This window comes from Rattus norvegicus, chromosome 13 (assembly GCF_036323735.1).
Source record: "Rattus norvegicus strain BN/NHsdMcwi chromosome 13, GRCr8, whole genome shotgun sequence".
Lineage (NCBI taxonomy): Eukaryota > Metazoa > Chordata > Mammalia > Rodentia > Muridae > Rattus > Rattus norvegicus.
In genome coordinates this window covers 82,876,013-82,891,647 of record NC_086031.1, presented here as the reverse complement: position 1 = coordinate 82,891,647, position 15,635 = coordinate 82,876,013, and the positions used below count along the sequence as shown (strand labels likewise).

Sequence of the window (15,635 nt, the reverse complement as noted above, 5' to 3'; positions counted from 1 at the left end):
GTTCTACAGTCATCCAGTGTTTCTGGGGGTGTTCTAACCTGGGCTCTCTTCCATGATGGCTACTTGAGCATGTCTTCTGACAGCATCAGTCTAACGGTGCATGCCTAGTTTGTGGCCCTTTGACTCTAAATTCAAATGTACAGTTAGAGTGCTGATGTGCTTTAAGAAATCGTCTGTTAGCTCCACCAGCCACATTACAGCTGCATGGTAGCCTCAAGTCACTATGGCTACTCTACTGGGTAACACAAACATAGAACACTCCCTCATTCCAAAAACACCGCTCGACACCGTTAGTCAGCAGTGCTGTGAAACACGCTGGCTCATCTAAACCTTTCAAAATTAACAGTGGTATCAGGAGTGGAACAAAGGGATAGATGTGAGAGATCAGCACTGTGTGGACCTGCTCTGAAACCATGGTCAGATGAGGGTAAGTAAGCAGCAGGAGGAAATCCTGCTTCTCATGATCATGGGTATCTCATTTAGGCACTACACTTGATCTTAGCCAAAGGCTAAGAAGTGATCATGGCTCTTTTAGAAAAGGGAAAACAAAAAGTTTCCCATGAGCCCAAAGCAGGGCTGTAATAGTCCATGAACATCCACATTTTCTTACATCAAACACAAAGATCCTGGTAGAGAGAACTAGCATGGCAATTAAAAATACTTGCTGTTCTTCCATAGGATTGGGTCCAGCCCCACTTCTAGACTCAGAATTCTCTATAACTGTCTGTAACAGATCTGGCACCCTCTTCTAGCAGTGCATACATGGTGCACAAACACCTGCCTATACACTTTACAAATTGCATGCACGCACACACATGCATGGATCACACATGCTCACTCGCTCGAGCGCACACACAGGAAATCCATAGTGATCACTGCTCTGATTTGCTGGTGATCACAAACATTAACCTGTAAGTCAGGAATGCTAAAACAAGGAAAGCAGTTGTCCAGTTGTCTCAGCTCCCAGCCTTACCTTGAGGCACACATTATTTTCACTAGATTTCCTGAAGCTCTGAAGCATCCTGATCATGAGATTTCAGAGACAGATTAAGACAGCTACTGAGTGAAGGGATAAGCAAGTCCATTGGAGTAGATGGGACCACCTAGGCTAGATCACATATCATGGACACCAAGAGAGCCAGCAACAGCTGTCTGCACCATCCCCACACCACTAGCTCATTCCAGAGAGGTTTCCTTTGAGCTCAATTGGAAGACTCCCAAAAAATACTCTGTAATGCTAATTGCCAATAATGGGATGAAGGATTGGGGGTTCTCCCAGAGACAGAAGCATTTCCTGGTCCAGTTCCCCAGACCCCAAACAACTATCTGTAGGAAAACCAGCAAAAGGTTCTTTGAAGGCAAACCCAGAGGGTACACTGACCGTTAGGCCATCTTCTTCTAATTTCCATTAGGCAAGAACTTTCCACACAAGCCTCTTTTTTTCTCTGGGCTTTTAAATCCAATCTGTCCAATCTCCGATGCTGGATGACCCAGAAACACAGCATGATTTGGGAGAGTGACTGGAGCTTGCCACAGTCTGGACAGATGTGGTTGATACCTGTAGGCAGATGGTGTTCATCCGGTAAAATCACGTACTTTATTGTGTTAATTAATGCAAGAGGGACCCTGAAAATACAATATTAGCTAAATTTCCAGTCTAGCAAGGCCACCGGTGCTTTCTGTTGGCTAAATTTGGAAAGTCTCTGTCCTGATATAATCAGAGATATTCTAGAATTCTTTCCCTTGAGGAATAACTTGGACAAAAAGCAAGGTAGGTAAATGTGCTATTAAAGGGAATTTTAAAAGGAAGGCTTCACCCGCTTCAAGGAGGAAAATCAGGCCTACACAGAGCCCAGAGTCCTCTAAGAGATCATCCAACCACCCACAGGCCTTAGCAGTGAGGAAGCAATAAAATAATTCTCACTTGAGATTTGTTCAATTAGCACCCCCTTTTTTAAAAGGCAGAGAAATGCTTTTATGAGAGAAAAATGGTCTTCTTCCTTTTGGCAACCTGTGTATGAGGAAGAATTCTGTGAGCTTCAGTTTTACCACTTAGCAGCTTCTGCTTCAAAACTGCCCTTTCTCTCTCTGTTTGAGGGAGGTCAGGCAATCAGGGGTTAATTCCTGCCCTCTTCCCCAGATGACTTTTTAAAATGTTGGGTGCATTTGTATGCGGATAGAATCGAGAGAAAATGATAACTTAGTTTTAACTTGGGGCTTCCAGAATCTCTGTGTCACTGCCAGGAGGCAGCTTACATAGAAGCATGAGGCTGGGTTGGATGTCAGTCAGACCTGAACTATCTCCATAGCACAACCGATGAGTGACTTAGAACACAGTATTTAATCTGAGAATAGGGCCAGGCTGTGGGAACAGTGACAGTAGAGGTAGTGATGATGATGGGTGCAAGCCTTTAATCCCAACATTTTGGAGGCAGATACAGGTGAATCTCCAAGTTCAAAGCCAAGTTCAATCAACCAAGTTCAAAGGTCAATCTCCAAGTTCTACAGACTGAGTTCCAGGACAGCAAGGGCTACATGGAAACCCTGTCTTAGAAAACAGAACTAGTAAACAAACAAACAAAAAAGGCAAGCGGATAAGAATAGCTCTAGCAAAGTGCCAGGTGGAATGAACGACGTAAGTTCATGCTCTTGTAGGAAGGGCCTGGAATGCTACCACCGAGTTTGGCTTGTGTCTAGTGCTAAATGTTCTACTGAGTCCTTCGTGTACATGGTCCCTGTGCACCTCGGAGCTCTTCACAGTCACTTGAAGAAGCTGGTGCTTTCGTGTCATACAGTCACCCCGTTGGTATCGAGCTGGTCTAGGAGTTAAACCCAAGGTGGCCTGAATGTACAGATATTTTTGATTCTCTTCTCCAGTTCATTTGAAACACAGAATAAATGTGCTTAGTGGTTTGGACATTCAGCCCTTTTTCAAATTTCACCCTTTGCTCAAAGATGTTCCTTCTTCTAGAAGCCACCCTGCTCTCTGTCTAATGTGACCTTCTTTCTTATCCCTTTCCCTTTCTCGTTCTGAAGGCGGAAGAGACGGAATTTCAACAAGCAAGCCACAGAAATTCTGAATGAATATTTCTATTCCCATCTCAGCAACCCTTACCCCAGTGAGGAAGCCAAAGAGGAGTTAGCCAAGAAGTGCGGCATCACAGTCTCCCAGGTGAGAAACCCCTTGAAGAGCCAGCTGGTTGCCTTGCCTAATGGAGCATCCTGGGGGTACTGGAGGGTTTTTTAGGCCTTCAGGCCTTGTAAGAGCTACCAGAGAGAGCCTTGAAAGGGGAAGATAAGCTCTTAGTGCTTGTGAACTAGTTTTCCGGTGAGTCAAAAAACCCAGCCAAAGGAAACAACCAAAGGAAGAGAAAAATTAGAATATAGTATGCAAAGACGGAGAAGGCTCCCTTGGGATGGTAGCATTTATTATACAATACCCGCATCTTTCATACTGTTTCTTCTAATTCCTTGTCATTTTTCTCCCGAACCAAGAACTTTAATAAGAGTCGGTGAATAAACTACTTGAATGAAAGGCATGTGAATGCTTTCTCTTGGTACTCTGACTCTACAACGAATAACTGATTGGGAGAAGGAGTGAAGCCTGCCACTGTGGTTCCCTTGGAATGGCCCTGGGTGTCCCTTTCTCCAGCTTGCATTAACCGTAACCATGGGATCTCTTAACACGAATAGAAGAAAAACAGGAAGCAGTATTGAGCCTCTGTCTTAGAATAGAAAAAAAAAAGTATAAGAAAAATAGCATAGCTCCCTAGATTTGATAATTTCCTTACAAAAGTTACTGACTTTAGAAACATCTACTTAGGTAAGGCAGCATGCATATAGGCCTTGTAACCCAGGCCTTCAGTGGCTTCTGTGACCTAGCTGAAGGTTATTTCCAGCCCCATCAGTTAAGGAAAGCAGAAACTCAGTATTCATGCTCAAGTAAGTCAGCCTAGTGTTTTTCTAGAACTGTGACCATTTTGGTTTTTTTGTTTTTTGTTTTTCTTTTTTAAATATTTATTCATTTCATGTATGTGAGTACACCGTCACTGTCTTCAGACATGCTAAAAGAGGGCATCACTGGATCCCATTACAGATGCTTGTGAGCCACCATGTGGTTGCTGGGAATTGAACTCAGGACCTCTGGAAGAGCGGTCAGTGCTCTTAACCACTGAGCCATCTCTCCAGCCCTAGATTTAGATGCCTTGCCTGTAAAATGGGAAGAAATGATGCTCCTTGCTCCTGGTGGTGTATTTGAGGAGTGGGTTTAGGGCGTGAAGTACACTTCTACTGTCACAGATCAATAGGTTTCCATGGTAGAGTCCTCTACTTCTAAGGTAGAGTTAAACTGCTCCCTGGACTCAATCAAAAAAGTCCACAATTCCAGATTTTAAATTTATCTAGAAATGAGGGAGAACCCTTCTGGAGTCACTCAAGGGTACAGCTGGTGATAATGACAATTAGCTGTAGCAACCTCTACCTCCTTCATTGTGGGAACCCAAGGGCTGAACTTGGTTCACCAAAAGAATTATTTATATGCCATGTCTCCTTTCTCTTCTATCTACCCCAAGGCCATGCCTCCCCCCTCCCCCACACACACACACGCGCGAGCGTGCACACCCACACACACATACACACACACACACACACACACACACACACACACACCACTCCCACCACCACAGTAACAATAACAACTGGTAGGCTAAGCTGCTCCACATTGTGAAGCAAAATCTGCTGAGAAACAATAAGACGCCATTCATAGTTTCATAGGGTGGGGGCTTGTTTTTGGCCAAGGTCAATGTGGGATTCTAGAGGACTTACTCTTACTTTTGGAGAGTCTTTATTATACCATTGACCAAGCGTGGCTGGTTGGAGGATACATGTTAAAGCTGTCTATGTTTCTCAGATTTAGTAATGTATACTACTTAAGTTTCTTAATGAGGTAGACGTTCTGTAGCCACCCTTTTTAATAGCCACCTCATGGGACCTGTCCAGCCATCCTTTGTTTCTTGGTATCACTATTTCTGCATTTCCTCTCTCCCCCTGGGCTAGCCCCCCTCAGTCTTTTGAAGTCGATTTACTCTCACTTTGCCCACCCTACAACTGGTTTTCTTTCCTTAGCTTTCATCAGTTCATGCTCCAGCCAGTGGACCGGATCACCCTTTTTTCATTCACAACTTTTCTGACATGTGCTAAAAAAGCTATTGGTTTCTCCCATGACTCCCCCATAAAATAGGCTCATAGACCTAAATCTGTCTGAAATGCCTCTAATAACTATCTTCTCCCCCCCTGGTCCCCAAAGAGCCCCTCATCCATGTGAGTACTGCTCAGTGTGGTCCTCAGAAAGCAGCATCAGCTGCATCAGCAATGCCAGCAGCACATCACCTGGGACCTAAGAGAAATGTGGACTCTTGGGTCTTCAACCAGCCCTGTATCCAAATCTTTGCGAACGCGGGTCCTGGAATCTGCTTTCACGAGGCATCTGTGAATGCTTACCTCTGAAAAGCACCGTTCTACACACTCACAGCTACAAATGTAACTCCATTTGAATATCCAGATGGGGCTTTTGTCCCGGAACACTAAACTCATGTATCTTACTTCCCACTGGATTTTGCCGTGGCTCTGCCCATAGGCTCTTGAAACATAACATGTTTGAGATGTAAATCAAACAGTCCCCGGAAAACCTATTATTCTTTCTGTGTTGTCTGACTCATGCTACCTCATCCGTATGCATCCCTAGTGCCCGACACATATTAGGCCTTTAGTCTATGACAGTTGAGTGTTAATTAATGAAACGCAGAGTCTACATATTATCTGAGGTAGAGGATACTGCTATGTAGATACTACAGGAAATGCCCCAACCTCTCTAACACCCTCCCACCCATATCTCTCCTTCTTGTTTTGTTCATATACAGCTAATAGAAATAGACCTGGGTCATTTCCTTTCTTCCCGGAAGGTTTCCCTCAATTACCTTCACCATTTCCATCTTTTTTCCCCAGTTGCTTTTGAGAAACATACCTACCTTTCCTCTCCCTCCCTGTTGCACGTACAAATCAATAACCAGTGATAATTATGATTGATTCATATGCGCACTGAAACTTCGATCAAGGGAAATTTGAATTTCAAAGTGCAGTTAGACGTGGTGTCATCCTGAATTGTACTCAGAAGCACACCTCCTCCCCCACGTTAACTCTGTTTTTCTGCATTTCCAACAAATAAAGCAGTTTATTATTGAATTTTTTTTCTCTTATTTACTAATACTGCACTGGTACAGTTTGATTTTTGTAACAAAGACTTGGTATTTCTGCTATGTGTAAGCCACAGAGGCCTTTGAAGGTTAGCTAGGCTTTTGAAGTTTTAGCTTTGTTGAATGAATTCAAAACTAAGTGTAGTTTTGTTTTGTTTTTTCTTAACTTAACATTTTCTTTATCTGCCATTGTTGATAAAAGGTAGAGTGGGGATTATATGTAAGGGGTGTTATGTCTGTGGTCAGTTTGTTCTTCCTTTACCTGTTTTCATAGCTTGTTGTATAATTAAATAAAAACCACAACCCTGTAGTCCAGATTCACATCTAGAATGTAGGGTGTTATTAGACATTCCTCCCCAAGGCAAGACTTGTGGAGTAAATGCCAGTGTATGTCCTGACTCCTTTCTGGTAGGAGTCTTTGTATAAATGGAAAAGAAGTACCCATTGGAGCCAAGACAGCTGTTCTGAGCCACAGGAAGGCAATAAATTAACAAAAGAAAGTAAATTAGGTTTATTGTGTTCATTGGCTTTAACATTTAAAAGCAGGGATTTAAAGTAGTAATTAGTCATTTGTTTGTTTTTTTCCATATCTAAGATAAAACTTTGTACAAGATAATCAGTAAATTTATATTGATAAAGCCTATAGCACAATACAGTTAAGTCTCAGAGTCCATATTAAGGTCATTTAACTTCTAAAGTCTGGAATTAATGTATGCACAGAAGCACCCATATATCAATATAGATTTATGTGGATATTTTAAAGATCTGTGTATTTTGATTGCACAGTGTCAGCATTAGCATTGCTTTAAAAAGAACAAGCATTTTTTTCCTAATATATTTATTTAAATGTCATAAATTCGGAAATAAGTTTAAAATACTTATTCTAAACCGAGAGTGCTAGCATTGGTGAGCAAGTCTTACATAGGAGTATCTTATTCGAAGCGGTCTTGTGAATTTTAGAAAACCTATAGTAGGCAGTTGGTCCTCTTTAAGATTTTACTTTTGCTCCGTAGCGGGTGAGGTCATCCTCTTTGGCCCCATCTCTCCACCCCTTCACGGACCTCTGTTTCCCTGCAATGTCTTCTGATGGCTGCTGAACTGACTCTACCATCTTCTCTCCTGCTGCTCTAGGTATCAAACTGGTTTGGAAATAAGCGAATCCGGTACAAGAAGAACATAGGTAAATTTCAAGAGGAAGCCAATATTTATGCTGCCAAAACGGCTGTCACTGCCACCAATGTGTCAGCCCATGGAAGCCAAGCTAACTCGCCCTCCACTCCCAACTCAGCGGGTCAGTTTCCTCTTTGATTTGGGGGGGATTATTCTCCATTTGTATATTTGTTTTTCCCTACTTTGAGACTTTGTTTGAATGCTTATGGGTTCTGATTCGTTGATCTATACTGCAATTATGATTTGCTGTCAGTGACAATTCGGGTTTTTTTCCTTGTCATATTCAAAGGACAAAGCTTTTAAGATGGGGCTGTCTGCAAGTTTGCATTGTAATGCATATGTTTAATTTATAATGGAGGTCCACTGTGGATTTAATGAGACCTCTAAAATCACAGATAAAATTGAACACTTTTAGGCAGTTCCATGGGGTTCTCCTATGATGTTTTCATCCTCGTTTATCTTGCTGTCCCCATCATCAACATGTCCAGGTCATGTGTTGGCATGGGACCTGGGCAAGGATATTCATTCTTCTGCGAAGGTCTCATTGGCAAATTCCAATCTGCAGGGCCAGGCTACAATATTTCCTAGATGCTGATTAGAGATATTATTCTGTATTGGTTTCTTTTATTGGTTTTCCTTATGTAAATTGCCAGGAAAAATTATAAGCTGTTAAACCAAATATTTTGAATTCTAGTGTTCATATTGTAACCTCAACCGTGTGCTCTGGGTCTAAATTTTATTTTTGTGAGCGTGCATCATACCACTAAATTCAGACTTTAGGCTGCCATAGAAGTTCATTTTTAGAACTGCCCTGCGCTGTCACTTCTGAACTTCCAGGGTGCCACAGTAAGTCAGTACTATATGAAATATTACCTCTGTGACGGTATGCTGCAGAAGACATGTTGATATTTCTCCTGGAGGGGAGAAGGGGAAAACAAACGTTTCCTTATTAAATATGTTTTGTGTAAGAAGTCATCCTTCCCTATAACGGACAAGATGCATTTATTTGGGATGTGGAGTGCACTTCTAAGTCTGCCGATACCAATAATATACTAGCAAATCCAAACATATTGACTCATAACATGGTTGCGAATCTGATTTCTAGGAGTATGTGTGGTGACATCAACCTCATGGTCTGGTTGTCTACTAAGGAGCTTCTTCATGCCATATGCTGCCTTTGTAACTGGATATCTGTGGGGCACCACACACTTTTCTTCCGTGAGCTTCTCCACACATTAATTGGTTATCTTCGGGGTCTCCAAGTCCCTGGGCTATGCCACCATGACCTTCTTTTGTTTAATTAGAATCAGGCATGAGGAGAGCCCTTGGCTTTTCAAACATTGGCATCACAAGACTCTTTAATTTGATCCAATTTATTTTCCTCAGCTGTTAAGGTCAGGCTGCCCTGAAGAACGCTTTTGAAAATTCTGTTGGTTTTGTTGTTGTTGTTGTTGTTGGCCGTTGTTGCTCTTCCTCGATGTGGTATGATTGATAAAAGATCCAAGTGAAACAGGTCCAATAACCACAGTTTCCTCCTTCCCTATCTGCTTGATGGTTGAAGATTTCAAACCCAGCTTCACAAGGTGATCTGCGGTGCTCGGCAGACATTCTCGCTTATCTCTTTGGAAGAAGTATAATTCTGTCAATATTAGCAAAAATGCACTCAACAGTCCTGCAGAGGTTATCATAATGCAAAACAGATATCAAAATGACTTTTTTTCCCTGTCCCTGCTATATCTGCATCACAGATGGCTTCCCATGATTTATGACTAGTCCTTAGAAAGGCCCTGTGGGCTCCCTTCATTACTAAATCCATAACTATTTTTCTTTCCTAAAGCACTTAAAAAGAGAAAAGTAAGCATTTTAACCCCCACTCTGTGTTTAAGAATTATGTTGGCTCTTACGGAATGTCAGTCTGATTACAGTTTTCTAAGGAATTTTCTGGTGGCTTAAACTTCATATGACTATTCTGAGCACAAAGTACATTATTATGGAAAACTCAAGCTAAGCCTTCCAGTTGTGCCTAAGTTATTGGAAATAATTTGCCAAGGAACCCTTTGTAATGGTCCCTTTCTAATACAAAGAGCAAAGAAAACACCATTGTAGATGTGCAACAGCACGGAATTTTAAAGATAAATGTCTTAACTGGAAAAGTTATAAATGGGCTTCTCTGGGTTTTCTTCGGCTTTTAACAGCCTAAATCACGGCACAGATTGGAGGATAAGCGCTCGAACTTTTACATAGAGTGTTTATTCCATTGTGCGCCATCTCGAAAGGAATTTCAAAGGAGAAATGGTAATGGAGATTGTCAATAAAAGGTTAATCTATGAAAAGGTATTTGGGCAGATTTTGAAGTCCAGGATTCTGGCACCCAGGACAGTTTTATCTTCTTGGTACGGAAATAGAAATTCTCCTGGGATCTTTGCTTACTCGACACGTTCATTTCTACCGCAGGAAAGGCAATACAGCAATAAACCCTCTTCCCTCCCCTGGATTGTGTGCAGGGAATAGCACTCGGGTGGTTAGCAACCCACACCTAAGCAGCCCTGTTTGTTCAGTAGACTTTGCCCCCTTTTCCATAGCCTCACCTAGGACTAGGTGCTAGGGATGTCCAAGTATCGTGAGACTTTCAGTGTGATTTATTGTGTCTTCCAGCAGAGGTGGACAAACCCGATGCAATAATGAGGAAGGATGAAAGCAATGAAGTTGAGGGCGTGGGAAATGAGAGAACCTGCATGACAAAATTGTATAAACCTTTGGCTAGAGCTCACTGGGGAGACCCCAAATAATGAGCTCTCAATTTCTCAAGTTTAAAAGAAAAAGGTTATAGAAGCATGAATTGAGGACTCAAACGAGGCAGGTGCTTACTTGGAAGCAAGAGTGAAACATGATTAGGTTCACATCTACTAAAATCTGTCCTCCTCTGTACCCTCCTCCCTGCCTCGAGATGACATGGAAGTCTGGCTGAATTAGCCAGTTACCTCACCTATGGGGAACTTGGGTTTTTTAGACTCCAGAAATTAAAGCAATATTTGCCAGGTAGTTCCCTCACAAAACCTGTATACCCAGTGAGAATCCGTGAGCTCATACTTTCAAACACTTTGAGTTTCTTAAGGCAAGCACATACCATATCTGTGTGGTGAGTTATTAGTTCTCAATGAGAGGTGAGTATTCACCTCAGCAGACATTCAGGAGTATCTGGAGATGGTTTTCATTGTTGTCAGTGTCCGTGGTGTGGCTGGAGATGGAGATCCACTTAAGCATCCCACCAGGCATGAGATGCTCCTTACAGCCAAGAATTATCCAGCCAAAAGCATCAATAGTGCCAAGACTGGGAAGCCATGCTTCCATTTAGATATTATTACGTTTTATTGTTAAGTTAGTTGAATTTTATTGCATATTTGGGTCTTGTTTGTTTGTTCTGTTTCGTTTTTCGCGAGAAGTTTAGACTCCTAAAGATCATTTGAAATAAAAGGACTGACTATCTTCAGGAACTCGCCTTATGAAAATGGATGTTAACACATTTCCAAGTCACAGTCTTTGCCCAAGGAAATGCATTAGATTCCCGGGTGACCCATTACTTCTTCTCAGTCTAATTGAGTGCAGATGTCACTTTGTACACACCCCAAGTGCCACACTGGGTGGCACTGGCCTTCATTCCTTAGCCAAATCCAGATCCTTTCAACTGCCAAGCACATCTTGAAGTATGCCTCCAAGTGACTGCTGATTACCCTACAGCACCCTGCAGATAAAGTGACTGGGTGGTCTCGGCAAACCTACTAGTACGCAGCTGTTCTTTGGGGATTCCACAGCACTTTCAAGAAAGTGCATTCACTTTCTGTCTGGGAACCATGCAGTGCTCAGGAGGCTCTCCATTCAGTGATCCATTCTTTCCACCCTTCAATGCTGGGCAAAGAACGGCCCCCCAACACACACACACATACCTTGATGCCTGTGTGGACTTTATTGTGGTACTAGGAGCACCTGTTCACTTCCGTCTACTCCATCACTGCCTCTAGATTCTCAGAAGCCACGACATGGCTGCACAGAGACCATGAAATGCTGAAACAGCACAGCCAAGAGCACAAGGGACTATTTCTGCAATTACTGCTCTGATACAAATGCATTTATACACACAGTGCATTTGTATGCGCATATTTATCCCTACGCATATTACATAGCCAGACATATTTACAATTTATCTATGCACATATATTTTTTTAAATCATCCGTGTCAATTGCAGTATATATCTTGTAGATGGCACACTCCATGTCTGCATGCTTCTGTGGGTGCCATGCTTCTTGGCATGAGGGTAGCCCTTTTGGGGATTTCTCTCATGGCATGGTTTAAATAGTAATGACCAATTGACCCTCAGCCAGGCACACAGCATCTGTGACTAGTACCTGGTGTCTAAGAATGGGTGAGAAATAAAATACCTAGGTTTCAGACTCAGCACTTCGGGGCCAAGGAACATAGGAAGTCTGATGACGTGAATACAGCCATTGTGTAGGTTCTGGTTCTGATGTGCGCTGAACAAGACGTGATATTGCATTGGCTTTATTGTTTAGGCTTTGTGTCTGTGACTACAAACGCGATCTGAAGGGGCTACAACTCACGTGTCAAAGTCTGGGTTGGCTACACAAGCATGAGAGTTGGAGCTGCAATAAACGTTGCTTCTTCCATAGTTGGGAGGGTTGGTTTCAAAAATAGAGTGCCGTGGTAATGGAGGGAAGTTACAGGCCAAAGTCTCCATCCCACTGCCTGCATATAAACTGACCATGACGAGATCCTAGTCCTGTTTTTGCTAAGATTGAGTGTGTCTAATTCCTTCAAGAGAAATTATATAGAAAAGTACAGGCCAGACAAGATGTAGTCCGTTGGTTGATATTTCAGTCCCCTCTCCACCCATAAAGACAGCACTTTCCTTGCCTGGAAAAGCAGGAATGGGCAGCGAGCTGGAGGCAACAGCAGTTTATGCAGAAATATAGTTACAGAGTTTCTTGTGTGAGGATGCAAACTCCCCGGAACACAGGAAGATACAGATAGTTCTTAACTTGGGGTTGTTGCCAAGATTACAAACACCTGGTTCCTCTAAATGACTCTTGCAGTTGACATGTGATGACACAGTAGACAGTTGTATATCAAGTGCCATGGCAGGGTAGAGAACACACTGCCTATTAAGTGGCTGCTCTGTGGGGGAAAAGAAAAGGTCTTCTCTTCTTGACTGCGGGTAGACAGCTCTCTTGGGGAGCTCAGATCCCTGTCTTGAGAGAAGAGACAGAAAGCATCAGACAGGAGGTCTGACTCATCGCTGGGTGACTCCCCATTGGTGGTGGCTGTCAGAAGAATCTCAGGGCAAGAAAGAGCACAGGGTTAGAAGTCACAGAGTGCAACTGACCTGGGTCCCTGAGGTCTCTCCTTTATCAGGCTAACGTCATGTTTTTAACCAAACCTTGCACGCTGAGCTTTCCTTCCTATGCGCTGAGCTGCACGATGATTTTAGAGCTCTGGTTAGCTTCGGAAGCCCTGGGATTCAGGGTAAGCTTGAGCTAGGTTCATCCCATGGGAGCCTGTGGATGGATCTAAGGCCAGCCAGATGGAACTTCTATCTCTGGTGAAAGCTCATGCTACCTCTCCTTCTGGAGGCCGATTTTTAAAAAAATTCCTAGACGCATTTCATGCATGCTTGAAAATGTTAGCCCAGTGTTCTGCTTTATCTTTCTGTGCTCCAGCAACTGGTAGAAAGGCTAGGCCATTCTCACATAATCTCGCAGTCTTGGCGATTTCCTGGGCTCTTGCCACAGAGCAACGAAGTTTACCGTATTTCTAGGAATGGAGAGTATCTATCCACCCCAGGAGACACTGCCTCAATGCACTCTCCTCCTGTGTGCTGCTTCCACTCACAAGATGGATTCAGCAAAGCATATTTGGAATCTAGAAAAAGTACCCAGATGCTCTAATGTGGTGGCAGAAATATCATTGGCCAGCCAATATTGTTGACCACACTCTCCATCCTTTCGGCCTCATGGCCAACCCTAGACAATTAGAGTCATGAAAGTAGATGGCACTAGACTACAGCTTCCCCTTTTCAACTTAAAATCACTAGCCGAAAGCAGTCTTCACGACAACTCGGAATGAGGGGTCTCTTTATGTAAGAGCAACAGCGTGCACCCTCTCGCTTGCTCTGTTCTTCATGCTACTAACCAGGCTCTGCAGACACTGTTTTCGTCTTACATTTGATTTGGGGGATTGCTTTGCATGCCATTCTCCTCTTGGCTGTTGGTTGCGGGGTTGATCCTTTTCCTTTCTGTGATTCAGGTGCCTCACTCTTTCCTTTCCAGGTTCTTCCAGTTCTTTTAACATGTCAAACTCTGGAGATTTGTTCATGAGCGTGCAGTCACTCAATGGGGATTCTTACCAAGGGGCCCAGGTTGGAGCCAACGTGCAATCACAGGTAGGGACCCAGCCAATATGCCGCCAGGTGAATTCAGTAGAGTGGAAGAACCTTCAGTTGTCTCAGCCTCCTGCTCCTGTCTGGACCCAGAGAAGGATAAAGAAAGGAAGGGAAAGGCAGACAGGCGGTAGTCAAACCAAGTCAGAATAAAACGAAACAGAACAAAGACAACCATTATCATTGGGTATGGTGCCCATGCTTTGGCTCTGGCTTGTCAATCACAGTAGGAAGGTAGGAAAGGAACGAATAAAGAGTGAGGTGAAAGAGGCCTGCGAGGCGGGTGGAACTGGTGTCTCTGTTATTCATCAAAGGAAAAGGAGTTTCAGCCTGTTATCTCTTCCAAGTCTCCCTCTCGTCTGTTGATTTCCCATCTTCAGGATTCGCTCACATAAAGAAGTCATCCAAGGTCAGGCAGATGCGTTAGTATCTCCTGCTTTCACCTTAAGCTTTAAAATCACCAAAGTCAGCTTGACTAAACTCGTATACTTAGTCACCCTTGAGGTCAGTGGGTTCGAGTTTCTGATGATAAGACCATATATGGAACCAAAAATCAAGTCATGTGCCAAACCTCCGTGCTTCTTAGTGTAACCATTTACCTTCAAGACAGATACCTTGGGAAGCCATCCTGCTCTCTCAGCATGAAGCGTGATGTGAGAGGTTGAAGTCATATGCTCTGGGTCACAATGACTTGGGAAGATAGGAGCCACATCTACCTATCTGACACATGGAACAGAAAATAGTACATGCCTAGAATAGACAGCTGGCTGGTGACTCAGCCCCTTGCACAGGAAGCGCTGCCTAGAAACAAATTTGAGGTGACGCAGGCAGACTTTGGTCATGTGACTAAATGACTTACCATCATTGAAATACTGGTTTTAAAAATAAATAAATAAAACTGGGTCTTTATCCCAGTTTCCTCTCTCTGTGACGTGGCTGTCCCAAGTCTAGGAAAAAAAAACCTTGACTCAAGTTGCATAGGATAAAAAGCGAGGGAAGGAGAAGCACCTGTCCTCTCCCTCCATTCCCTCTAGCACCATGGTCCCTGACCCCTCACACAGTGTTGTGCAATCTATCTCAGTTTGGGGAACCCAGGTTTCTTTTACTGTTTTTACTGAACTCAGAAGTAACAATGTCTTTGGCATCGGGGGGAGTCCCAGCCTCCTCCTTCTGGACTCCCCCCTCCCAGGAAGAGCATCTCCAAAATGATTTGCTTTACTGTGTAGCATGACCCATTGGTAGCCTGTGAGGAGATGATGTGCCGCATCCTTTCCTTCCTCTCTCTGACTAATTGCCTTTCTGTTGTTGTTCCTCTGTCTAGGTGGATACCCTTCGCCATGTTATCAGCCAGACAGGAGGATACAGTGACGGACTCGCAGCCAGTCAGATGTACAGTCCGCAGGGCATCAGTGTAAGCAAACAAGGCTCCCCAACCCTTTGTTTCTATTCTATCACTGTCAATTATTTCAAAGCCACAGGGCCCAGAATGCCACTTAGTAGGACTTGTCTTAGCTTTGCAGTCACCTAGTTTCTTGTTTCTTTATCGGTCATGCCATCGGCAGCATCCTCCCCACGAAAGAACGTAGTGATTGGGCAGGCTTCATGCAGGCAGCTGGCGTCTAAGGCTGTCACACACAATCAGTGTTTGCATGGCACCTGCGGCCACATGCATTCAGCTGAGAGGAGCTGCTAAACAGGTGACACCTAGTACAACCGTGGTAGGAAATATCACCACAGGCTGGGACCAGGATACCTGGAGAAG

The 15,635-nt window shown here is 43.5% G+C and overlaps 1 protein-coding gene across 4 annotated transcripts in view; it reads left to right on the top strand.

The window, feature by feature from the left end:
* Positions 1 to 15,635, top strand: part of Pbx1 (PBX homeobox 1) — a 309,784-nt gene that overhangs the window by 229,800 nt on the left and 64,349 nt on the right. For 2 of the 4 annotated variants that reach the window (XM_039090792.2, NM_001134862.2), the window contains exons 5-8: positions 3,037 to 3,172; positions 7,383 to 7,542; positions 13,764 to 13,876; positions 15,195 to 15,284. In XM_039090792.2, the coding sequence (XP_038946720.1) occupies positions 3,037 to 3,172; positions 7,383 to 7,542; positions 13,764 to 13,876; positions 15,195 to 15,284 (499 nt within the window). The remainder of the gene's footprint in view (positions 1 to 3,036; positions 3,173 to 7,382; positions 7,543 to 13,763; positions 13,877 to 15,194; positions 15,285 to 15,635) is intronic. The other 2 variants (XM_039090794.2, NM_001100681.2) reach the window with 1 other exon arrangement.